This window comes from Podarcis gaigeae (assembly GCF_964106915.1).
Source record: "Podarcis gaigeae genome assembly, chromosome: 4".
In the NCBI taxonomy this organism is placed as follows: domain Eukaryota; kingdom Metazoa; phylum Chordata; class Lepidosauria; order Squamata; family Lacertidae; genus Podarcis; species Podarcis gaigeae.
Genome location: NC_139677.1, coordinates 104,532,676 through 104,558,981, shown reverse-complemented (window position 1 = coordinate 104,558,981; position 26,306 = coordinate 104,532,676). Strand labels below are relative to the sequence as shown.

Below are 26,306 nucleotides of genomic sequence, written 5' to 3'. Positions count from 1 at the left end.
CTGAGGCTGTGGTGCGACCCTAGGTGGTGTTGAAACCAAGTCCCCTGGATCCGCTGCTGTGGATGGAACCTCTGCAAGTGGAGTTGGCGGAATGTCAGGCACGGCAGTGGTCTGAGTCTGTGGTAAGTCTGGCAGACCCTCTGAAGTGGGTAAGGTAATCGAGAGAGGGGTCCTGAACAGCTTGGTAGGTTTCCGGAGGAAACATCGGCTTTAGATCCATTTCAGTCCGGTTTCCGTCCTGGTTTTGGGACCGAGACAGCTCTGGTTGCCCTAACAGACGATCTCCGTAGACAAATGGATCGAGGTGGGTCGGGACTGCTAATCCTTTTAGATTTGTCAGCAGCCTTTGACATGGTTGATCATGATCTTCTGGACCACCGCCTCGCAGACATGGGGATACAGGGCATAGCCCGTAACTGGCTGTGCTCTTTTATCTCTGGTCGGGGACAGAGGGTGGCACTAGGGAGGGAAATGTCATCGCGCCAGTCCTTGGTGTGTGGAGTGCCGCAGGGCGCAATCCTCTCCCCGATGCTTTTTAACATCTTTATGCGCTCCCTTGCCCAGATTATCCGGAGCTTTGGGCTGGGCTGTCACCAATATGCTGATGACACTCAGCTCTATCTGCTGATGGATGGCCACACTGACTCGTCCCCGGACACACTGACCAGATGCTTGGAAGCTGTGGCTGGATGGTTTCATGGGAGCCGATTGAAACTAAATCCTTCGAAGACAGAGGTCCTATGGCTGGGTCGGGATGGTATGGGGATGAGGGACCAACTCCCTTCTCTTGCAGGGGCCCAATTAGTGCCATTGCCTTCCGTTAAGAGCTTGGGTTTGACGCCTCCCTTTCCATGGAGGCGCAGGTTACAGCAACAGCCAAGGCGACATTTTTCCACCTTCGCCGCATCAAGCTGTTGGTCCCTTACCTTTCCTGCCCCAACCTGGCCACAGTGATCCAGGCTTGACTACTGTAATTCGCTCTACACGGGGCTGCCCTTGAAGCTGTCCCAGAAACTCCAGAGGGTACAGAATGCTGCAGTGAGGCTCCTCACATGGTCTCTGCCATGGGAGCATATTCACCCAGTGCTTTTCAAACTGCACTGGCTCCCGGTGGAGTACAGGGTCAGATTTAAGGTGCTGCTTTTGACCTTTAAAGCCCTTCACGGCCTAGGACCCTTGTACCTACGGGACCGCCTCTCCGGGTATGCCCCACGGAGAGCCTCAAGGTCCATAAATAGCAACACCCTAGTGGTCCCGGGCCCTAAGGATGTTAGATTGGCTTCAACTAGAGCCAGGGCCTTTTCAACTCTGGCTCCGGCCTGGTGGAACTCTCTGCCTCATGAGACCAGGGCCCTGCAGGATCTGATTTCTTTCCGCAGGGCCTGTAAGACAGAGTTGTTCCGCCTGGCCTTTGGCTTGGAGCCAATTTGATTCCCTCCCTCTCTTTCTTTTTTCCTTTCCTTTCTCCTCCTGCGATGAGGCTACATTTTAATATTTTAATGTTTCAATATTTTAATGTTGTATTTTAATTTTGTTTTTAAGTTGTAATCATTCAACTTGTTTTTATTATTGCTTGTTAGCCGCCCTGAGCCCGGCCTTGGCTGGGGAGGGCGGGGTATAAATAAAAATTATGATTATTATTATTTCAGAACCCGCCAAGCGTCTGAGGCTGAAAGCATCTCGCTGCCCTCTCAGTCATTCCTCGCGCAGCACTGAGGTAAACGCCACTGTGGCGTGGTGGCAGCTCTACCAATGAAAGGCCAGGTGTTTTCACCTGGGGACAGGGAAGTGTTGTCTTTTGAATTGAAGAGCAAAGTTGAGGTTGATGGAGGAAGGCAAAATTGGGTCAATTCGGTTTTGTTGCGTAGACGTTTACTATAAAGGTAGGAGAAGGAAGTATAGTCCTATTTCTGTGGGGGGGGGGGGGTGAACCAATTCCTGTACCCCACAAATAACCCAGAGATGCATTTTAAATAAAAGCACACATTCTACTCATGTAAAAACACCAGGCAGGGCCCATGAATAACCCAGAGACGCATTTTAGATAAAAGGACACATTATGCTCATGTAAAAACACGCTGATTCCCGAATCGTCTGCAGGCCAGATTGAGAAGACGATTGGGCCGCATCCAGCCCCCAGCCCTTAGCTGCCTACCCCTGGCCTGGGGAGCCACATTCTGGTTGAAGGAGGCCAGGATTAGTCCCCAAGGCCTGGGATGTCCCTCCTCCCCTGCAGTAGGACTTGGAATCCAGGAGAAAACTCTTGGAATAGCCTTGCCAGGTGCTCAGGGACGGACTCACCTGTCCCCATGTCCTTCTCTTTGCAGATGTGCTGCGGTTGCACATCCCTCCCCCAGGGGTGAGTATTGGTGAGAACCATATCAGGGACTCAGACCTGCCCTCCTTGACCCCCACTCTGCACTCTCGGATGTGGAGAAGCCCTCCCTTCATGAGGAACTGACAGCCTGACTTTTGCCTTTCAGCTGCGGGAGGAAGATCAGCTGTACCTGCCGGAGGTGATTCAGAACTGCCAGGCAGCTCAGCTCAGGGGGCTCTGCCTCCACGTTGCACCTTTGACCATGGACCGTACTTGGACCTTGTTAAGTTGTGGGTTGACATAGCCGACGACACAGCGATTTCTCCAAGTAGCTCTTTATTTTGTAAGCTGGAATAGAACTGACTGCAAACAGCTCAGCCGGCCTGCTTTTATAGGCAGCCGGCTGTCAACATTGTAACAACAACAGCCCAGAGTTCCCGCCTAAAATAACTGACGCGGACCTGAGTGAAAACTATCTACAGACCTGAGTGAAAACTATATACAGTATCCCCCTGCTGGCCCAGGGTGAAACTTCACTACATAACACCCCTCCCCACCGAGATAAGGCATTAGTTACAATCGTAATGGTTTCCTTATATACAGCACTACGCGTAATGGTTCGATTAGGCACAAAAGCATATCGGTTACATTTCCCATACTTAGACCAACAGTGATACATGTCCAACAACATAGTCCTTTAAATAAGTTGGGCACTTGGAAACTCTGCCAGACCGCCGGGGACTGGTAGCCAAGTCCGGAGGGCCACACAGTTCTTGCTGAGGCTGTGGTGCGACCCTAGGTGGCATTGGAACCAACTCCCCTGGATCCGCTGCTGTGGGTGGAGCCTCCGCAAGTGGAGTGGTCTGAGTCTGTGGTAAGTCTGGCAGACCCTCTGAAGCAGCTTGGTTCGGCTCCACGCTGGCGGTTTGCGAGGGAGGTGTAGGTGGGGCCTCGCCATCTGTACGTGTCTCTTCTGGAGCCGCAAGCGCAGTTGGGGGCACCTCGGTAGTGTCCAAGTCCCCAACCCTGCGCCTAAGCTGGTCTATGTGCCGTCGCCACAAGCGTCCGTCTTCGAGTGCCACCTGGTACGAGCGAGGTCCAGTGACTCCCACTACTGTGGCTGGCACCCAAGGAATGTCCCCCACATAGTTCCGGGCAAAGACCTGGTTTCCTGGGACAAATGACTGTGGCGCGTTGGCACAGCCTGGGGGTTCAGCCACGGCAAAGTCCGGGTGTAGCCGGTCGAGCGGTGACCTGAGGCGGCGGCCCATAAGCAGTTCAGCAGGACTCCGCCCTGTGGCCGCATGAGGGGTGATGTGTTGCACGAACAAGTATTCGGCGACCCGCTCATGCCAGTCTCCCCGGTCCAGGCGCGCCAGTGCCTCTTTTGCCGAGTGCACCATTCTTTCCGCTTGCCCGTTGCTGGATGGATGAAAGGGTGCCGTTAGGGCATGGCGGATGCCCAGTCCCAAAAGATACCGCTCAAACGTGCCTGACGTGAACTGCGGTCCGTTGTCAGAGACAAGGACATCACGACACCCATGCGTTGCAAACAGGCCTCGCAGCACCCGGATGACAGCTTCGGTAGTGGTGGAGGGCATCAGGGCGACCTCCAGCCATTTGGAATAGGCGTTCACCACTACCATAAAGGTCCGGCCGTGAAAGGGGCCAGCCAGATCGATGTGACCCTCAACCAGGGTGTCTTTGGCGTCTCCCAGGTGTGTCCCTTAGCTGCCGGTGGTGCAGGCCTCGACTCTTGGCACGCTTGACAGGCGGACACCCAGGCAGTGATGCCATCATCCATATTAGGCCACCAGACGTAACACCGAGCCAACGCCTTCATTTTGACAATTCCCGGGTGGCCAACGTGCAGAGCCTCCAGGACGCGCTGACGGAGTCCCTGGGGAATCACGACGCGGTCTCCCCACAGCTGAGAGTTCATGTTGTCTGGTTGCGAAGGGCTGGAACTCCGATGCAAAAGGCCCTTGTGGCCACCCCCTCCACACCCAGTTGAGCACCCGGCTGATGGTGCGATCCTGGGCAGACGCGGAGGCCACAGTGGCAGCCGATACAGGCGCTGCCGGAAGATCCTCAATCAGAAGGAGCGATGAAGCTGGAGCCAGGTCTTCCACAAATGCTGGAAGAGGGCAACGGCTGAGGGCGTCGGCATGGCCCATCGATTTCCCCGGGCGATGGATGAGCCGGTAGTGGTAGGCAGCCAGGAAAACAGTCCATCGCAGCATGCGTGGCGAGAGGACCGGTGGAGTTGGAAGATCACCGGCGAGGAGGCCCAGGAGTGGCTTGTGGTCAGTGATGAGGTCAAAAGTCCTGCCATAGAGGTATTCATGGAACCTCTTCACTCCAGCCACAAGTGCCAATGCCTCCTTGTCAAGCTGGCTGTAATTCCGTTCCGTCGGAGATAGCGTCCTGGAAAAGTAAGCGAGTGGTGCTTCTCTTCCGTCTGGAAAACGGTGACTAAGGACAGCACCGATGCCAAAAGGTGAGGCGTCGCAGGCAAGGACCAGCGGCCTGGATTCACTGTACTGTACCAGCACACTGTCTGATGAAAGGAGAGTCTTGACCGCGTTGAAGGCCGCCGTCTCCCGATGACCCCAGGCGCAAGGCGTCTTTGTGCTAAGGAGTCGGTGAAGAGGCTCAGCCACTGTGGCTTTGTGGGGCAGGAACATGTTATAAAAGTTCAGCAGCCCCAGGAACGCCTGCAACTCCGTCTTGTTCTTTGGGGTGGGGGCCTGCTGGATAGCGCGGATCTTGGATGTGGTCGGGTGAAGGCCGGAGGCATCAATAAGATAGCCCAGGAACTCTACCTGTGGAACGGTGATCTGGCACTTTTCCCTCTTTACCTTGAGCCCGGCCTCTTGGAACCTGGTCAGCACGGCACGGAGGCGCTTGAACAGCTGCTGGTGTGAGTCTGCAGACACCAAGACGTCATCAAAATATGGTACCACGCCCGGAAGCCCTTGCAGGAGACGCTCCATAAGGCTTTGGAAGATGCCAGGAGCCACACTCACCCCGAACTGCAACCGGCGGCAACGGAATGCCCCCCGGTGGGTGACGATCGTCTGGGCTTCAGCAGTGGCATCATCGACGGGCAGTTGTTGATAGGCTTGGGCAAGGTCCAGCTTAGCGAAGACCTTACCCTCACCCAGGGAATGCAGCAGGTGTTGGACAACAGGAACCGGATAAGCGTGCTGCTGAAGTGCCTTGTTGATCGTGCACTTGTAGTCAGCGCAGATTCACACCGACCCATCTGGCTTGACAGGCGTTACGATGGGGGTTTCCCACTTGGCGTGGTCAACCGGCTCCAAAACTCCTTGGGCGATCAGTTTGTCCAGTTGTTCATCCACCTTAGCCTTGAGAGCAAAGGGAATCCGGCGTGGCTTTAGCTTGATGGGGGCGACTTGTGGATCAAGGCTAAAGGAGATGGGCGTACCTGTATATTGCCCCAAGGTGCCGTCAAAAACTTCGGCAAAGTCTTTGACCAGACCCTCAGTCTCTGCGTTAGAGATGCAGTTGATGCCGGTGACTTCCAGGCCGAGGGCATCAAACCAGTCTAGCCCTAGGAGGCTTGGCCGCTGACCTTTGACCACCACCAACCGGAGCAGGTCCGAAAATTCCTTGAAGGTGATCCGGAACCGGCCAACGCCTACCACGGGAATGTTGTTTCCCTGGTAGCCTCTCAGGTGTACGCGGTGAGAGTCGAGTTGCCTTTTGGACACTCTGGGTACCAGTCTTTTGATGGTGCTCCATGACACGATGGACAGGGCAGACCCGGTGTCGATCTCCATGTCACATGGAGCTCCTTCAATGAGCACCGTGACGTTCAGCTTGCGTCGCGTAGGCGAGTCGGTTTGACCAATCGTGGTTCCAGACGGGCAGCGGCAGTTGGTGAGAGCGAAACAACTTTCCTTGGCAGACTGGAGTGAAGACTTGGACTTGCGAGTCGATGAAGGGGGGGGTGTCAGACGGAGCCGATCGGCAGACCTTAGCGATGTGGCCCCTTCTGGAACACTTCCTACAGATGGCGTCTCTGAATCGACACTTGGCACGGGAATGGTTGCCTCCGCAGCCGGCACATTCCGGTTGGCCCTTGGACTTCTGTTGGAACTTCCTGCGCTCCCACTTTGTCTGGTGCACGTCATCGTCTTCACTGGAGGATGCCTCATCACTGCTGGCCTCTTCGTGATGCACCGGAACTGGCTCTCTAGCAAGACGCGGGCTGCTGGACTTGCGAATCTCCTGGGCGGAGCGTTCAGCAGCTTCTGAGGCCACAGCCTCCTCAATGGCTTTCTGTAGCGTGAGGTCTGGCTTGGCGAGGAGACGCCGTTGCAGATGGATGTCCCGGACCCCGCAGACGATTCGATCCATCAGGGCATTGTCTAAGTCTCGGAACTCACAGTGCATTGCAGCCTGTCGCAGGGCGGTGGTGTAGTTGTTGATTGACTCCCCCTCTGCCTGGTTCCGGTGGTAGAACGCATGGCGGGCAGCAATCTTGGACGGCTTTGGTGCGTAGTGGTTGCGGAGCTTCTCTTGGATCGTGTCCCATGGTGTTGCCTGGACTGCGTCAGGCGCAACCAATGCTTGGGCCGTCTCAAACACCTCAGGCCCACAGAGGCTGAGGAATAGGCCCCGCTTCCGATCCTTTGATACTGCTGTCAGCTCGTTGGCTTGGAGGTAGCAGTCGAACCGAGCGAGGTAGGAGTCCCATGATTCAGAAGCTGGCGCAAACGGCGGTAGAGGCACAAGTGAAGCCATGATTCCGATGCCGGCGTGAAGGGCGATGGATGGAACACCATGCTCTAGCCAGAACAGTCAGCTCTGAATTGGTTCTGTTCAGTGATTTCGCTCAGTGATTTCGCTCAGTGATTTCGCTCTGTGATTCAGCTCAGTGATTCAGCTCAGTTCAGAGGCTGGCCACATCTGGCTGTGCTCTGATGTCCATCAATCCCACCTTCGTCGCCAGTGTTAAGTTGTGGGTTGACATAGCAGCCAGCACAGCGATTTCTCCAAGTAGCTCTTTATTTTGTAAGCTGGAATAGAACTGACTGCAAACAGCTCAGCCGGCCTGCTTTTATAGTCAGCCGGCTGTCAACACTGTAACAACAACAGCCCAAAGTTCCCGCCTAAAATAACTGACGCGGACCTGAGTGAAAACTATCTACAGACCTGAGTGAAAACTATATACAGTATCCCCCTGCTGGCCCAGGGTGAAACTTCACTACATAACAGACCTAGCCTCTCGGGTAACCCACGGGACCAGCACAGTTTGCGCCCGCCACACCCACACTCCCCCTTCATTGGGGTGCGTTTGGGATATTGATCATCTCTTTGGCCTGGGGAGCCACATTCTGGTTGAAGGAGGCCAGGATTGGTCCCCAAGGCTTGGGATGTCTCTCCTTCCCTGCCGTAGGACTTGGAACCCAGGAGAAAACTCTTGGAATAGCCTTGCCAGGTGCTCAGGGACAGACTCACCTGTCCCCATGTCCTTCTCTTTGCAGATGTGCTGCGGTTGCGCATCCCTCTCCCAGGGGTGAGTATTGGAGAGTACCAGAGCAGGGACTCAGACCTGCCCTCCTTGACCCCCACTCTGCACTCTCGGATGTGGGGAAGCCCTCCCTTCGTGAGGAACTGACAGCCTGACTTTTGCCTTTCAGCTACTGGAGGAAGATCAGCTGTACCTGCTGGAGGTGATTCAGAACTGCCAGGCAGCTCAGCTCAGGGGGCTCTGAACCCTGAAGTGCTCCAAGCAGGAGACGGCCAAAGCCATCCTGGTGAGTGATGGGTTGTGTGGGGGACCCCAATGGGGAAGTGGGGGAGGGAGGGGCTTTGGGGACAGGGTTGTCCGTCTGCCAGAGAGGAGGACCCTACTGGCCTAGGTTCACGTATCCTGTTTGAAAGGGGAATCATCTTAGGGACTTCCTGTGAACATCTGGGTCAGGAATGCTGTTCCTGGAATGGACAAACACACAAGACGTAATCGGCTGTGCATTCACATACACAATTTCTGAAGTAAAACCGTTTTTCTTATCTAATTTATACAATTCGTTAATCTGGTGGTAATGTAGCCAATTTATTTTATCTTTCATTTGATCAAATGGTTTTAGTTTATATCTGTCAGGGAACTGCCATCAGTGCCGGAGGGAGAGAGCAAGCTCCAGAGGGATCCCAGAGAGCGTCCCGGGATTGGGAGAGGCAGCCCATCTTCTGGGGAAGGGAATCAGCTCAGCTCCAGTGGAGAAGGGGGGCAGATGGGGGAATCTGAGAGGGGGTCACATGACTCCTTGCCGGGGACCAGCGGGGGGGAGGAAGGGTCCTCCGCTGCCTACGCCCTCCTTGCGCAGAAGGCTTCCACGCAGGGAAAGTAGGAGGAGACTGGGCGTGAAAGAACTTCTTTGTTGGAAGAAGTTTAAGAAACGCCCACTGACGGATTCTGCCAGCGATTTAGACAGCCACGGGTGAGTGGCTGTCCAGACAGAAAAGGTTCACTTAGGCATCCTAGCCATGTGTGGGCACCGGCTTACGCACGAGCAACCCCTAGAACCATTACAATATCCTTCTTTATCTTCCAGTAACAAATCAGAATATCTCAACCACTTGGTTTCCATATTTTACTTTTTCTCGGCCTTTGTCTCCATTGGCGAAAGCCATCTGGGTGTTTTCCTCTCTAAGAGATCTTTGTATTTTATCCAAACATTATAGAAGGATTTTCTAATTACATGATTTTTAAAACCATTATGGGCCTTTACTTTGTCTTACCATAGATAAGCATGCCATCCAAACACATTGTCAAATCCCTCCAAATCTAAAACATCCGCATCATCTAGCTGTATCCATTCCTTAACCCAGCAAAGAGCTGCAGCCTCAAAATAAATCTTCAGATCTGGCAGGGAGAACCCCCTTCTTCCTTTTGAGTTTTTCAGCCTTGCCTGGTACCCTACTCAATTCTAATTTCCTCCAATACCACATTATTTACTGCAATTTTTGCTTTTTGTTCATGATAGATCACATTACAGTGGTACTTCAGGTTACATACACTTCAGGTTACATACGCTTCAGGTTACAGACTCCACTAACCCAGAAATAGTACCTCGGGTTAAGAACTTTGCTTCAGGATGAGAACAGAAATCGTGCTCCAGCAGCAGCAGGAGACCCCATTAGCTAAAGTGGTGCTTCAGGTTAAAAACAGTTTCAGGTTAAGAACGGACCTCTGGAACGAATTAAGTACTTAACCTGAGGTGCCACTGTAATACCATTTAAAAACTCTTGACCAACCCCAATACTTTCTAAAATATGTGTCATAAAACTCCAAGATACATTATCAAAGGCCTTCTCCTTTACTTTACTTTACTTTACATTACATTATCGAAGGCCTTCTCCTTCTCCAATAAACAGTAACATTGCTTTACAATTTTTTCTTGCTTCCAACTTTTCCAAAATATCTACTATATTCCTAATATTATCTTCCATGTGTCTTCTAGGCAGAATGGCCCTTAGGAATATATCCTGACATGACCTTCTTCAGCCTATTGGCCAATATACCTTATTAGCAAAAATTTTATAATCCACATTAAGTAGAGATTGGTCTACAATTTTTTACATTGGATCTATCTTGATCTTGTTTTGGAATCAGAGAAATATAAACTTCCTTCCAGGTTTCAGGTGCTCTGTCCCTCCTATAATCTTATTGCAAACTTGTAGCAATGGCTGAATAAGCCAGTCTTTCAATGTCTTGTAATATTTTGCTGATAAACCATCTGGCCTTGCTAAGTTGCATTGAGTTTATTGCATTTTCCACCTCCTATCTTGTAATTAGTCCATCTAGTAGGATCCTTTTACCATCGGGAATCTTCTGCAAACCATTAATTCTAATAAATTGCTCAATTTCTTTTTTTTTAAATATATTTTTTAGGTTTTCACAAAAAAGAGAAAGACACATAACCACCACAAAAGTAAAAAGAAAATTAGAAGATATAAAACATAATCAAAAGTACACATAAAACAGATCAAAATAGAATACATTAAAGAAAAATTTCACCCAACCAAATACAAAACATAAAAACTCCAGCTTTTAAAATCATACTTAATTAGCTTCCTTTCTTGACTTCCTCACGCCTCCCTTTTTTGTGTTCCTCTTTACCCAATCGGATACAGCAAATCCTTACCCTCTTTCAAATCTCATTTCTAATTATTAAGTTCATTCTATTATGTCACCGATCTTTCCTCTTTATACTTAAACACCTTTATAATGTTATTTACTTTCGACATAATATAACTTTAGTCTTTCCTCCTTTTCTGTTACATTTTGCATACTTTTTCTTAAGCTATATCACTAATGCCATATTATTTCCAAAACCAACATTGTTTTAACATTCATAAACTTTGCAGTGTTTCTGCAGATAGTCTTTAAACTTCTTCCAGTCCTCTTCCACTGATTCTTCTCCCAGGTCTCGGATTCTGCCAGTCATTTCTGCCAACTCCATATAGTCTATCACTTGCATCTGCCATTCTTCCAAGGTGGGCAAATCTTGTGTCTTCCAATACTTTGCGATGAGTATTCTTGCAGCTGTTGTCGCATACATAAAATACGTTCTATCTTTCTTTAACACCAATTGTCCGACTATGCCCAAGAGAAAGGCCTCTGGTTTCTTAAGGAAGGTATATTTAAATACCTTTTTCAGTTCATTTTATATCATCTCCCAGAAAGCCTTAATCTTCGGGGATGTCCACCAAAGGTGAAAAAAAGTGCCCTCAGTTTCTTTACATTTCCAACATTTGTTATCAGGCAGGTGATAAATTTTAGCAAGCTTGACTGGGGTCATGTACCACCTATAAATCATTTTCATAATATTCTCTCTTAGGGCATTACATGCCGTGAATTTTATACCGGTGGTCCATAACTTTTCCCAGTCAGCAAACAAAATATTATGACCTATGTCCTGTGCCCATTTAATCATTGCTGATTTAACTGTTTCATCCTGAGTGTTCCATTTCAACAGCAAGTTATACATTCTTGAAAGAATCTTAGTTTTAGGTTCTAACAGTTCTGTTTCCAATTTTGATTTTTCCACCTGGAAACCCAACTTTCTGTCCAAATTAAAGGCCTCTCTTACTTGATAATAATGAAGCCAATCTCGCACTTTGTCCTTTAATTTCTCAAAACTCTGCAATTTCAGTTTATCTCCTTCTAATTCTAATATCTCCCAATATTTCGGCCATTTGGCCTCCATATTGAGTCTTTTCATAGCCTTTGCTTCCATAGGTGACAACCACTTTGGGGTCTTATTTTCCAATAAGTCTTTATACCTTATCCAGACATTAAATAATGCTTTCCTGAAAATATGGTGTTTAAAAGTTTGGTGCTGTCAGGGGTTCAGAAGGAGAGACACAGGAGGGGGAGCAAATGGAGAGTGAGGAGGAGGAGTACGAGGGGGGCGCAGGCAGTGACAGTGGCCAGAGTTATTCCACAAGCCTCTCTAGCGAATCGGAGGACTCACAGAAGGGAGCGCCGGTGGCCAGAGCGAGGGGGGCTCCAGGGGGGAAGCCCCAGGAGGAAGGGGCTAGCGGGGAGTCCCTGAGCAGCAGTTGGAAATCAGGACCAGCTTCTCCACCAGAGCGCAGTGGGGAGGGGGAGTCCCAGGAGTCAGGACCAGTGTCCTCACCACCAGAGGGAGGAGAGGAGTCAGGTTTGGCAACGCCCACATCAGGAAGCGGGGAAACGGTCAGAAGGAAAGTCACCGGCTGGGCGCGCGCGCCAAGTTCAAATGTACAGGAGCGCGGCACAGCGGGGAGCCCGAGAAGGAGACAAGCTGCCTCCCCACAGACCCTACGACTGCAAGATTGACCTCCTGCCGGGGGCAACGCTGCCGACTGGGAAACTGTATTCCATGTCTGAGGATGAACTGCAGGGAGTTCATAGATCACAACTTGAAGCGGGGGTTCATCCGAGAATCCAAAGCAGTGGGGGGCAGTCCCGTGTTTTTTGTGAAGAAGCGGGACACGCCCCAAAGGAGGCTTGTAGTTGATTTCAGAATTTTGAATTCAAAAACCAAGCCCACAGCCTTCCCCATGCCCAAGATCGATGACCTGCTGGCGACGGTGCGGAAGGGGCGCATCTTTACCAAGTTGGATCTACGCGGAGCGTACAATCTCATACGAGTGAGGGAGGGTGACGAGTGGAAGACGGCCATGTTTACGCCGCTGGGCACCTATGAATATAGAGTTATGCCTTTTGGATTACAAAATGGCTCCCACTGTTTTCAAGCATTCATGCATCATGTCTTGGCGGGTCTTCTCTACAAGAAGTGCGTCTGCTTCCTGGACGACATCCTCATCTTCTCGGAGTCGCCGGAGGCTCACGAGAGAGATGTCAGGGAAGTACTGCAGCGGCTGCGGGAGCACCGGCTTTACGTCAAGCTGGAGAAGTGCCAGTTCGACAAGACGGAGGTGGACTTCCTGGGCTACAAACTGTCCGACAAGGGACTCGCCATGGACAGTACCAAGGTACGGGCAGTGCTGGACTGGAAGAGCCCACGCAATCGAAAGGAAGTCCAGAGGTTTGTCGGCTTTGCCAACTTTTATCGCAAGTTCATCAACGGTTTCGCCATGCAGACAGCGGCCATCACTGACACCCTCAGTTCCAAGAAGAAGAAGTTCATCTGGACGGAGCAGGCAGAGCAGTCCTTTCAGAAGCTCAAGCACCTCTTCGCGTCCGAGGAACACCTGCTACATGTGAACCCCAGCAGGCCCATGAGAGTGGAGACGGACGCGTCAGACAGGGCCGTGGGGGCCGTCCTGTTGCAGCAAGACCACCAGGGGGACTGGAGGCCGTGCGCTTTCTACTCCAGGAAACTCAGCAAGTCGGAGCAGAACTACACCATCTGGGACAGGGAGTTACTGGCCATACATGCAGCCTTCAAGGCGTGGCGGCATTTCCTCGTCGGGGCCAAACACACGGTGCAGGTCCGTACAGACCATAAGAACTTGGAGTACTGGCGCACGGCGAGGTTCCTGAACCAGAGACACATCCGCTGGGCAGAGTTCTTTGCAGATTTCGACTTCAGAATAGAATACATCCCTGGAAACAACAACATCATGGCGGACGCGCTGTCCAGGAAACCGCAGTATCTCGAAGAAGAGGCACCGGCGGCGGCCAAGCATATTTTCGCACCAAAGGCGTGGGCATGCGCGTCAGCCACGGTGGACCTGGACGCGGTGCGTCACGCGCTGCAGACGGACTCCTTCGCGCGAGCCAAGATGGAGGAGGTGCGTAGCGGCACGGCGAGGGACCACGACTTCCAAATACGCGACGGCCTGCTCATCCGCAAAGGAGCCCTCTACGTGCCGGGAGACAACCTCCGCGCGAGGGTCCTGCAACAGCTGCACGACGCGCCCAGCGCGGGACACTTTGGCAAGGAGAAGACGGTGGACCTAGTGGCCAGAGACTTTTGGTGGCCCAAGATGAGGGGGGATGTCGCGGAATACGTCAGGAGGTGCGACACCTGCCAAAGGGCCAAACCAGTACACCAGCCGCCGGCGGGCCTGTTGGAACCGCTACAGACACCGTTCGAACCGTGGGAGAGGGTGGCCCTGGACTTTGTCACGGATCTGCCCAGCTCGAGAGGCAAGACGGCAGTACTCGTGGTAGTAGACTTGTTCACCAAGATGGCCCACTTCATTCCTTGCGCGAAGGTGGCCACAGCCGAGCAGACCACCAAGCTGTTTATAGACCACGTGTTCAAGGTGCACGGCCTACCACGGTCCATCCTGTCCGACAGGGGGCGCCAGTTCATATCCAACTTCTGGCAAAAGCTGATGGGTTTCCTGAACGTCAAGGTCAGCCTGGCGTCGGCGCGACACCCGCAGACTAACGGACAGGCGGAGAGAGTCAACGCCATCATGCAGCAGTACCTGAGATGCTACGCGAACCAGCAGCCCTCGACCTGGGTGGACTACCTACCGCTAGCCGAGTTTGCCTACAACAACACGAAACACGTGTCCACGGGGGTGACACCGTTTTTCGCCAACAATGGGCGGCATCCCAGAACCTTCCCGGGTTTAGAGAAAGTGAGGGAGGGGGAGCCGCAGGGAGCAGAGGCCGTGGCAGCGGAGTTTCAATTTAGAGTTTAAGTTTAAAGTTTCAATTTAGACCATATTTCTAAATCTTTTTTAACTTCTGACCAGCATTTCTCATAATTGTCCTTAAATAGATTCGAGTTTTTAGCTGTCATATTGATCCCCAGATATTTCACTTTCTTAACTAGGGTCAAACCAATCTCATTCTGAAACCTTTCTTTTTCAGTCTGTGTTAAGTTTTTCTCTAAAACTTTAGTCTTTGACTTGTTCAATTTAAAACCTGCCACATGACCAAATTCTTGAATCAATTCTAATACCCTTTTCGTGCTAGATTCTGGCTCCTGTAATGTCAAGACTAGGTCATCTGCAAAAGCTTTCAATTTGTATTGTTTAGCTCCGACCTGAATTCCTTTGATCTGACTGTCCCTTCTAATCATATTCAACAGCGCCTCCAGGACTGAAATAAATAACAATGGAGAGATAGGGCAACCTTGTCGTGTTCCTTTTTCTATCTTAAATTCTTCAGTCACCACATTATTAACTATCAGTTTGGCTTTTTGTTCTGAATAAATTGCACTTATACCATTTTCAAACCCTTGTCCCACCCCCATTCCCTTAAGATTTTTCTTCATGAAATTCCAAGAGATATTGTCAAAGGCCTTCTCCGCATCAATAAAAATTAAAACAGCTTTTGTGTTAATATTCACTTGTAACATCTCCAAAATATCAATTATGTTCCTTGTATTATCAGACAAGTGTCTACCTGGGAGAAAGCCTGCCTGATCCTTATGAATCTCCTCTACTAATACTTTTTTTAATCTGTTAGCTAAAATGTCAGCGAAAATTTTGTAATCCACATTTAACAAGGAGATGAGACGGTAGTTCTTGAGTTGTGTCTTTTCAGACTCTAGTTTAGGTATAAGCGTAATAAAAGCTTCTTTCCACGACTCTGGCGCCCTCTTCCCTTCCATGATTTCGTTACAAACCTCCTTTAATGGTTGAATTAAGTAGTCTTTCAAAACTTTATAATATTTGGAGGTTAACCCGTCTGGCCCTGGAGATTTGCCCAACTGCATATTCTGAATGGCACCTTCAATCTCCTGTTCTGTAATTGCGTAATTCAACATTGTCTTTTTTTCTTGATATATTTTTTGTAATCCATTGGATCTTAAAAATTGGTCTATATCAGTCTCTTTCTGTGGCCCTTGTGTGTAAAGTTGTTTAAAATATCTCTGGAAACACCTTCTGATCTCCACAGGATTCTGAATACTTTTCCCTTCTATCTCGAGGTTTGTAATAGTATTTAACTTGTCTTTTTTTTTCAACTGCCAAGCTAGCAGTTTCCCACATTTATTAGCCGATTCAAATGTCTTTTGCCTCATCTGTTTTATTTTCCATTCTACTTCTTGATTTATCAATTTCATATATTGTACTTGGTGTTGTTTAATTTCTCTTGAATCTCCTGTGAATTTGGTTTCGACCTTAATTTCTTCTCACCTTCTTTTATTTTTTCCAAAATTTTATCTTTTTTTTCATTTTGAGTCCTCTTTTTTATAGCATTCTGTTGAATTAGAAACCCTCTCATAACCGCTTTACTTGCGTCCCAGATTACTCTTTTTTCCACCATAGTTCTCAAATTTACTTCAAAATAGTCTCTCAATGTCTTTTGGGCCTTCTTGATAATCTCTTGATCTCGCAGTAAGGTGTCATTCATCTTCCATCTGAAGGAGCCAGTCAGTGTTAATTTCATTTCCATCTTTACAGCATTATGGTCGGAGCAAGTTCTTGGGCAGATTTCCACCTTCTTTATCTTAGGTGCCAGTGCTCTAGTTGTCCATATCTGGTCAATTCTAGTCCATGTCAATTTGGCTTCAGAAAAGAATGTTCCTTCTCTTTCCAGGGGGTTTTTAGTTCTCCATATATCAATTAAATCCATATTGTCAGTCATTTCAAAAAAAGTTTTTGGTAATCTGCCCTCTTTTGTTACAGTCTGTTTCTGTGCCTTGTCCATATTCGTGGATACCACTCCATTCATATCTCCCATCATGATGATGTTATTATAGTCCATATAGTCCAGCATTGTCTCATGCAACTTCTTACAGAACTCCGATTTTCCCTCATTTGGTGCATAAATACCTAAAATAAAAAAAAATTCTCCTTGAATTTGAATTTCAATTGCCAGAATCCTTCCTTGTTCATCTTTAAAAATAAATTTAGGTGATAGGCTTTCTTTTGCATAGATGACCACTCCTCTTTTTTTAACCTTATCCGATGCTTTAAACTCCTGACCCAACCTTTTGTTGATCAAAATTTCCCATGAAGCCTAATCACATGTGTTTCCTGTAGGCAGATTAAGTCCAATTGTTCCTTTTTTAATAGATGAAAAACCTTCCTCCTCTTCTCCGGGGAATTCAGACCACAGATATTCCAACTTAAAAGTTGCAGAGACATGATGCTGTGCTTCTATTTCCCTCCTACTGCTCCCAGAAGTTCTTCCTCCTTTGACGGTGGTATCACTTTCCCTGACTGATCAGATCCCAAAGGTGGTAATATTGAGCCTAGTACTCCAGATCTTAAGGCTCTCAATTCTCCCTCGACCTCTTTTTGAAGGTCTCCTCCGTGGTCACTCAAGAATTTTTCCTTGTCTTTGACCGATCTTATTTTAACTTTTTTCCCTTTATATGAGAAAGATACCCCCTGGGGGAATTCCCATCTAAAAGCAACTTTGTTACTTCTCAATAATGCCACTAAGTCTCCATAGTTGGTTCTAAGTTCAAGCAAATGTTTGGGGGTGTCCTTGTAGATTTCTACTCTTGAATCTTGGATCTCTAATGCCTTATGGAAGTGCGCACTCAATATCTTATCTCTCTCTTCCTTCGATCTGAGGGAGATCAAACAGTCTCTCGACCTGATTTTCCTCCCTCCCTTACCAAGTCTGAATGCACTTACTATCTTAAAGTCCTTGTCCTCTTCCAAAGGCCAAAATGTTTTGAATTCCTGTGTAAGATACTCACTTTAAGTATCTTACTCACTTCTCTTTTTCAAGTTCTGGGACTGACCTAATCCTCAGGTTATTCTCCTTATTTCTCAGTTCTATCATAGACAGAAAATCCTGATGTTCCCCAACTTGTTTACGCATCGGCTTCGAAGAATTTGCAGATACAAAAGGAAATTAAAGCTTTACAGATCTCAATACGAATCCAAGGCAGACCTTTTAACATCACAGTAATCCAAGTTTATGCACCAACTACTTGTGCTGAAGAAACTGAAATTGACCAATTCTATGAAGACTTACAAGACCTTATAGAAGTAACACCAAAGAAGGATGTTCTTCTCATTATAGGGGATTGGAATGCTAAAGTAGGGAGTCAAGAGATAAAAGGAACAACTGGCAAGTTTGGCCTTGGAGATCAAAACGAAGCAGGGCAAAGGCTAATAGAGTTCTGTCAAGAGAACAAGCTGGTCATCACAAACACGCTTTTCCAACAACACAAGAGACGACTCTACACATGGACATCACCAGATGGGCAGCATCGAAATCAGATTGATTATATTCTCTGCAGCCAAAGATGGAGAAGCTCTATACAGTCAGCAAAAACAAGACCTGGAGCTGACTGTGGCTCAGATCATCAGCTTCTTATAGCAAAATTCAAGCTTAAACTGAAGAAAGTAGGAAAAACCACTGGGCCGGTAAGATACAATCTAAGTCAAATCCCTTATGAATACACAGTGGAAGTGAGGAACAGGTTTAAGGATTTAGATTTGGTGGACAGAGTGCCTGAAGAACTATGGATGGAGGCTCGTAACATTATACAGGAGGCAGCAACGAAAACCATCCCAATGAAAAGGAAATGCAAGAAAGCAAAGTGGCTGTCCAATGAGGCCTTACAAATAGCGGGGGAGAGAAGGCAAGCAAAATGCGAGGGAGATGGTGAAAGATACAGGAAATTGAATGCAGATTTCCAAAGAATAGCAAGGAGAGACAAGAAGACCTTCTTAAACGAGCAATGCAAAGAAATAGAGGAAAGCAATAGAATGGGAAGAACCAGAGATCTGTTCAAGAAAATTGGAGATATGAAAGGAACATTTCGTACAAAGATTTCCATAATAAAAGACAAAAGTGGAAAGGACCTAACAGAAGCAGAAGACATCAAGAAGAGGTGGCAAGAATACACAGAGGAATTATACCAGAAAGAAATGGATGTCTTGTATACCCCAAGTAGTGTGGTTGCTGACCTTGAGCCAGACATCCTGGAAAGTGAAGTCAAATGGGCCTTAGAAAGCATTGCAAATAACAAGGCCAGTGGAAGTGATGGTATTCCAGCTGAACTATTTAAAATTTTAAAAGATGATGTTGTTAAGGTGCTACACTCAATATGCCAGCAAGTTTGGAAAACTCAGCAGTGGCCAGAAGATTGGAGAAGATCAGTCTACATCCCAATCCCAAAGAAGGGCAGTGCCAAAGAATGCTCCAACTACCGCACAATTGCACTCATTTCACACGCTAGCAAGGTTATGCTTAAAATTCTACAAGGAAGGCTCAAGCAGTATGTGGACCGAGAACTCCCAGAAGTGCAAGCTGGATTTAGAAGAGGCAGAGGAACCAGAGACCAAATTGCAAACATGCGCTGGATTATGGAGAAAGCTAGAGAGTTCCAGAAAGACATCTACTTCTGCTTCATTGACTATGCAAAAGCCTTTGACTGTGTCGACCACGGCAAACTATGGCAAGTTCTTAAAGAAATGGGAGTGCCAGATCACCTCATCTGTCTCCTGAGAAATCTCTATGTGGGACAAGAAGCTACAGTTAGAACTGGATATGGAACAACTGATTGGTTCAAAATTGGGAAAGGAGTACGACAAGGCTGTATTTTGTCTCCCTGCTTATTTAACTTATATGCAGAATTCATCATGCGAAAGGCTGGGCTGGATGAATCCCTAGCCGGAATTAAGATTGCCGGAAGAAATATCAACAACCTCAGATATGCAGATGACATAACCTTGATGGCAGAAAGTGAGGAGGAATTAAAGAACCTTTTAATGAGGGTGAAAGAGGAGAGCGCAAAATATGGCCTGAAGCTCAACATCAAAAAAACGAAGATCATGGCCACTGGTCCCATCACCTCCTGGCAAATAGAAGGGGAAGAAATGGAGGTAGTGAGAGATTTTACTTTCTTGGGCTCAATGATCACTGCAGATGGTGACAGCAGCCACGAAATTAAAAGACGCCTGCTTCTTGGGAGAAGGGCAATGACAGGCCTAGACAGCATCTTGAGAAGTAGAGACATCACCTTGCCAACAAAGGTTCGTATAGTTAAAGCTATGGTTTTCCCAGTAGTGATGTATGGAAGTGAGAGCTGGACCATAAAGAAGGCTGATCGCCGAAGAATTGATGCTTTTGAATTATGGTGCTGGAGGAGACTCTTGAGAGTCCCATGGGCTGCAAGAAGATCAAACCTCTCCATACTGAAGGAAATCAACCCTGAGTGCTCACTGGAAGGACAGATTGTGAAGCTGAGGCTCCAGTACTTTGGCCACCTCATGAGAAGAGAAGACTCCCTGGAGAAGACCCTGATGTTGGGAAAGATGGAGGGCACAAGGAGAAGGGGACGGCAGAGGACGAGATGGTTGGATAGTGTTTTCGAGGTTACCAGCATGAGTTTGACCAAACTGCGGGAGGCAGTGGAGGACAGAGGTGCCTGGCGTTCTCTGGTCCATGGGGTCACGAAGAGTCGGACACGACTAAACGACTAAACAACAACAACAACATTGTGTAGTCCAGTATTTTGATTAGACCGATTTATGACCACATTTCCTTGTTCCACCTGGCACTCTGCAGTGTGCCAACCTTCTCTACCCAGCTTCAGGATCCATTAAACAGCAGATACATGAAGGTGTATATGCTTTGATTTAACAGGAATGGTCCCTGATAGAGTTAAATTGACTAATTTGAACAACTGCCCATTTCAAATTGGTTTTTCACAGATTGGTTTGAAAAGTTGAGAACCATGGGGCTATATAAATTCTAACTGGACTCCGTTTGAATTGGGCAAGTGTATCCAGGCTGCAGTTAGCTTTTTGGTCCCTTAGGAACAACTGAGCAACTTCCCTTGGGTGGAAGACCAGAGCCTATAATAATAATAAAAAATCCCCTAGAAAGGCCAAGGCAAAGACATCTCTCTCAAGAAATGTCCAAACCTGTGCCACTACAAGGTGACATGGTCAGTATGAAAGCCCTACAGGGATTCACCAGGGATTGTTGCTGCTGTGATATGATGGAGGTGTGAGACCAGACGAGAGCTAGCTTTGACACCTGGGAACACACAAAAAAGGGAGAAACAAAACAAACTGCATTTTTCACTCATTATTTGACCTTCCCTCTAAGTGTAAAGCATAGACCACTATGGAGAATGTTTCTCCCAAAGTGCTAGAATGCCACAAGTAATTTAGTAACAAAATGCAACATGTGTTATTTTTTATGTGATATCCTATGTCCAGCTATGTGCACTGCTACACCTGCAAATAGCCTTAAGAGGCCTGACATGCAAGTCTCTTAAGATTTACATGAAGGCATCCATTTATCACATACCAGGTTTTATTTGTGGGGCAACAATGTTTTAGAAAAAAATTATATCCCCAAAGGGGGGAATTGTTATAAGAATTTTTAGGTCACTCTCATATTTTGTTGTTTAGTCGTTTAGTCGTGTCCGCCTCTTTGTGACCCCCTGGACCAGAGCACGCCAGGCACTCCTGTCTTCCACTGCCTCCCTCATGTTCGTAGCTTTGAGAGCACTGTCCCGCCATCTCGTCCTCTGTCGTCCCCTTCTCCTTGTGCCCTCCATCTTTCCCAACATCAGGGTCTTTTCCAGGGAGTCTTCTCTTCTCATGAGGTGGCCAAAGTCTTGGAGCCTCAGCTTCAGGATCTGTCCTTCCAGTGAGCACTCAGGGCTGATTTCCTAAAGAATGGATATGTTTGATCTTCTTGTAGTCCATGGGACTCTCAAGAGTCTCCTCCAGCACCATAACTCAAAAGCATCAATTCTTCAGCGATCAGCCTTCTTTATGGTCCAGCTCTCACTTCCATACATCACTACTGGGAAGACCATGGCTTTAACTATATGGAACTTTCTTGGGAAGCTGCAAACACTAAAAATCTTAGTGAGTTAAGCATTTTATTCATTTCAATATTAATATCACATTTCCATATAATTTCTACTGTTATTATCTGGTAAAATACAAAAAAGTAAAAATATAAAAAGAAAACAAAAGTAAAAATGGGCTTCATGGGTGGTCCATGTTCATATGTAGTCATGGAACTCACCCTCCTGGACTTCATCCGTTGCACATATTCTAAGTAACAGAAATGAATGCAATGTCGTAATTCAACATATTTTAACAAATTAACAAACCTGTGTATGGATAAAGTTTGTTTTACATTTGTTTTGTTAAAAGGGTCACTTAAGAAGAAAACCTTACAGCTGCAGATTGCTGTCACCTGTAACTAAAATCAATGCTGCGCCTTTCTATATCATCTTACATTGTGACAGTTGTTGTTCACTGCAGAAACCACTATGTTATAAGTTCCATTATCTTGATACTTCATATATTGTATGTACTTGTATAGCACAATTGTTTATATAATTTTAATTTGTTAAAATATGTTGAATTCCGACATTATATTTGAAATATACTCAAGAGTCGAGAGTTGATTTCATGCTCTTTATTCAGCTCATAGTGGTGAGGAGGAATGAATGAATGTCCCCTCAAAGTATCTGCTTTATATACATTATTTACACAATGGGCTGCACGTGATTGGCTAATTCCGGAATTCTCCTGTAGGCCAATCAGGTTGTGGATTCACTTCCACCTGGAGCTGGATTGGGTAGCTCCTGCAGACCAATCATACTGCTGCATTGTTCTAGGACCAATCAGACTGCTGCATTTGGATCCTATTCAACTCAGTACATAACAATATTCCTTTATATTACTTAGAATATGTACAATGGATGAAGCTCATGAGAGCGAAACAAGGCATAATTCTGGAAATCCTTGTCAACAATGTGGAACTTGTAGTAGTCCCCAATTTGGACTTTATGAACATATGTGGAACAGAAACTAGCAGACATTTGGCTTTTATGAATGAACTGATTTATTGGGACTTCCATCTATATTATTGCACTTTATGTGTTGTTTATGTGCAAGATAAACCTTTGGACTGGGAAAAGTTTGTAGAGTATCTGAAAACCTGTGTGATGTGCAAACAACGCTAGTGGGGTTTCAAGAAGCACTGTAAAAGTTAAGATGTATTATCAAAAAGAAATAGAAGGCGGAGGGAGGACAAATGGCAATATAACGAAGGGAATGCGTACTAAAGAATAACTATGGATGATTACCAGAGTAACTGAAGGAAGTCCAAAAAAGATTTAATTTGTCAAAATTTGGATAAAATTGTATAATTTTGTTGGAAAATTTAAAAAAATATTTTTTAAAAAAACCTTTGATATTGTGATAAGAATAGATAGAAGATTATTGTTTATGTGAATGCATAGCCGGTTACGTCTTGTGTGTTTGTACATTCCAGGAACAGCATTCCTGACCCAGATGTTCACAGGAAGTCCCTAAGATGATTCCCCTTTCAAACAGGATACATGCGCCTAGGCCAGTAGGGTCCTCTTCTCCGGCAGACAGACAACCCCTCCCCCAAAGCCCCTCCATTCCCCACTTCCCCATGGGGGTGCCCCACACCACCCATCACTTATAGGATGGTTTTGAATCACCTCCAGCAGGTACAGCTGAGCTTCCAACAAAATATTAAAATAAAATAGTCCATCAAATATTAAAGCTTCCCTAAACATAATAACAAGAACAATCCATTTTCAGTCCATTGAATTAGCAATAAAGCATTTCTGCAAAGGGAAATGGCAGAAAAAAGCATAGAAAGCATACCTAAGAAAGTATTACTGATTTATGATGAGAATAGGATTTATTTATTTTGAACTTTGCTTGGTTCCTCCTTGGCAGCCAGTGCGATTATTTCAGCAGGGCTAGACCTCAGGACCCGCTGCCTTGAGGGACATCTAAGAGCAGTTGGGCAGGAGAAAGGTCTCCCTTGGGCTCCCTTGGGAGGTGGGGGACTCTCCTTCCTTGGAGGTTTCTCAGCAGAGACTGGACGGCCATCTGCCATGGATGCTCGAGCTGAGATTCCTGCATTGCTGGGGGTTGGACTAGATGACCCTGGGATCTCCTCCTGTCTCTCCACTCCTGAATTCCAGGAGGAGCTTCCTTGCCTCCTGCAAAGCCCTTTTCCCTGCAGGCTCTTCCTCTGGTTTCCGGCCAAGGGAGGGAGATGCTCAGAGTCCAGCCAAGAGCCTCACCCCCCAAAGGATACCTGGGCATTGGCAGAGCCAGGGGGGCAGCTGCCCCCCCCGAAATCCATAAAAAATAATAAGAATCTGAGAGAGGGCTGAGCGAGGAAGGACTCAGCTTGGCAAGGGTTAAAGGGAAGTGAGCTGCCTTCCTAGAGAGGACAGGAAGCAAGGGGGGGCAGGTCCTCCAGAGCCAAGGCCCCTCCCTCCCCAGTCCTTCCCTGCTTTGGGGTCACTGCTGCAAGGGCTGCCTCGCTCTCCCCTCCTGGGATCTGGTGAGTCCATAGCTGTCAACTTTCAGATTTGAAAATAAGGGATCAGCAGCCTCACCTATCTACCAATCCGAGCCTCACCTATCTACCAATTACCCTCCTAAATTTCAAGGGAGATGTCTTTGGTCCTGCCCACTTGCCCCTCAGGGGGTTGGCCAGATACATACCTGGCCCTCAGAGCAAATAAAAAGGGACCCCGCCCCAGAAGTCTATTCTGAGAGTGGCAGAGAGTCCAAGTGCAAGAAAAGGAGACAGAAGCAGTGGAGTGGGTGTAGGTGTGGGGGGCAACTCCTGAGGACCCCCACTAGAACCAAGCATCCATTTTTCACAAGATAGAAACGACTCATTTGTCAGTAGGTTCCGACGTCATCAATTGACTGGAAGGATGGAGAAACCAGGTTGATTCACCTCACAGAAATCCCTTCAGTTGCCTCCGCATTTTGCAATCTTCCTTCTAGGAGGGCTAGAGACTTATGTCTTCTCCTCTTCCTCCTCCTCTTTCTTTTCAAAAAGATATCTCATGGTCTGGGATGCGGTGAAGTCCAGCCCTGGTTCCCAGCAGGACTCATCCATTCTTGCTCAGGGAACCATTTCCCCTCCTGTCCTACAGATTCTGTAACAGAACAATGTATCTGTTTTGTAGGATTTGCTGCAGCTTCTCATTAAGACGGACAGAACTTGGCAGAAGACCAAAGGGTTCCTTCTGATCTCGCAGAGGCTTCCTGAGAGCACAGATGGATGAGCGAGACTCAGCTGGCCCTGGAGCAGGAAGAGGCCATGCCATCAAAACTGGGAGCAGTGGGGGATTCTGGGAGAACTCTGTGCAGAAGATCCTGGGTGAGGAGGACACCCTCTGCTCAGAGGTGCAGAGCCAGCAGTTGAGGCAGTTCTGCTGCCAGGAGGCCAAAGGACCCCGAGAGGTTTGCAGCCGACTCTACGACCTTGACCATCAGTGGCTGAAGCCAGAAAGGCACACGAAAGCTGAGATGCTGGACCTGGTGATCTTGGAGCAGTTCCTGGCTGTCCTTCCCCTGGAGATGGAGAGCTGGGTGAGGGACTGCGGAGCGGAGACCAGTTCCCAGGCAGTGGCCCTGGCCGAAGGTTTCCTCCTGAGTCAGGCAGAGGAGAGAAAGCAGGTGAGAGAGACTTTCCTCTGGATACTCCCAAGGGGCTCCAAGCAGGACAGAGAACATCCCATAATGGTCTGCCGATGGCCCATCCTTTTTCTGGGAAGGCATCCATGGAATGAGATCTCACACCCTTCAAGTCTTTGTCATTCTCTTTCTAGTATTTATCCCCATTCTCTGTTTTGAATCCTTGTTTCTTTCTCAGGGAAAGGATCTCTTTGCAGAAATGGACCTGGATTCCTGTGAGGCAGAGAGGCCTCCGTTGGACACCAGAGAGAGGCCACTGGGTAAGGAGGAAGGTGGTTTTTCTCCGTTTGGTCTCATTCTGTTGGTTTTCCAACTCATCTGACGGTTCTTTTCATCTTGTGTTGGGGGGGACAGTTGGGAACAAGGGTCCAGAAGAGGGGAGATGTATTTCTGCACAACAAACATATGAAATGGCCACAAACGTCCAAGTGCACTCAGTGGGTGAGGCTTTCTCAAAGGCCCATCTGTAGTTAGAGATGCCCTGTTTCACCTGTGAGAGAAGCAGGCACTCCTGGCGTCCTGCTTACCTTTTTTCTTTTGCAGGTGACAGAAGGATGCCGGCAAGGCCTCCTGATCCGTCTTTTCATGGGGGCAGAAGGGAAGCAGCGGCTGTGGAACCAGATCAGGTCAGGGGAAGCCGCCTTGTGGGGCCAGAGGCTGAGGGATGGAGCAATGTCATGGACTGGTTGGGCACAGAGGAATGGTGGGAGGAAGCAGCCGGGGAACCAGGAAGGGAAGATCGCTCAGAGCCGAAGGAGTGGAGGTGGAGGAAGGATGAGCAGTCAGAGGGGGAAGACTGGGAAGAGGAGGTGTCAGAAGCTGAAGGGGTAACAGGGCTTAGTGAGCTGGGAGACTCTGTGGCAGAATGCAGTGCAGAATCAGAGGCAGAAGAGGAAGGAGGCGAGTGGGAGAGGAAGGTCGAGAGGCTGAGGTGAGTCTGGAGAAGGAGGAGCCACCGGTGGCTCCCTCTCCTTTTGCCAGAAGCCCCCCTCCCTGCTTGTCTCTCAGACCCAGGAGACCAAAATAGGCTTATTTTAATTGTAGATTGATCACTGAATGCTAAAATTGTTTTCTAAGCAGTGGACAAATGAGAACAAATAGCGGCCTG

General features: G+C 47.9%; 3 protein-coding genes across 5 annotated transcripts in view; 1 reads left to right on the top strand and 2 right to left on the bottom strand.

The window, feature by feature from the left end:
- Positions 1-4,242, bottom strand: part of LOC310843256 (uncharacterized protein) — a 33,458-nt gene extending 29,216 nt beyond the window's left edge. For both annotated transcript variants that reach the window (XR_014563570.1, XM_083736290.1), the window contains exon 1: positions 2,995-4,242. Coding sequence is in view for 1 of the 2 variants with exons in the window: in XM_083736290.1 (XP_083592416.1) it covers positions 2,995-3,963 (969 nt within the window). In the remaining variant the exon portion in view is untranslated. The remainder of the gene's footprint in view (positions 1-2,994) is intronic.
- Positions 4,243-5,982: 1,740 nt separating this feature from the next.
- Positions 5,983-26,306, bottom strand: part of LOC310843650 (uncharacterized protein) — a 34,497-nt gene continuing 14,173 nt past the window's right edge. Inside the window, exon 2 of the mRNA XM_083737285.1 lies at positions 5,983-7,566. Coding sequence (XP_083593411.1) covers positions 6,140-7,090 — 951 coding nt within the window. The 5' untranslated portion in view covers positions 7,091-7,566 and the 3' untranslated portion in view covers positions 5,983-6,139. The remainder of the gene's footprint in view (positions 7,567-26,306) is intronic.
- Positions 23,896-26,306, top strand: part of LOC310843293 (uncharacterized protein) — a 38,803-nt gene continuing 36,392 nt past the window's right edge. Inside the window, exons 1-4 of one of the 2 annotated variants that reach the window (XM_083736388.1) lie at positions 23,896-24,047; positions 24,688-25,180; positions 25,377-25,458; positions 25,742-25,824. In XM_083736388.1, coding sequence (XP_083592514.1) covers positions 24,779-25,180; positions 25,377-25,458; positions 25,742-25,824 — 567 coding nt within the window. In that variant the 5' untranslated portion in view covers positions 23,896-24,047; positions 24,688-24,778. Of the gene's footprint in view, positions 24,048-24,687; positions 25,181-25,376; positions 25,471-25,741; positions 25,825-26,306 lie in introns of both variants that reach the window. The other variant, XM_083736387.1, reaches the window with a different exon arrangement.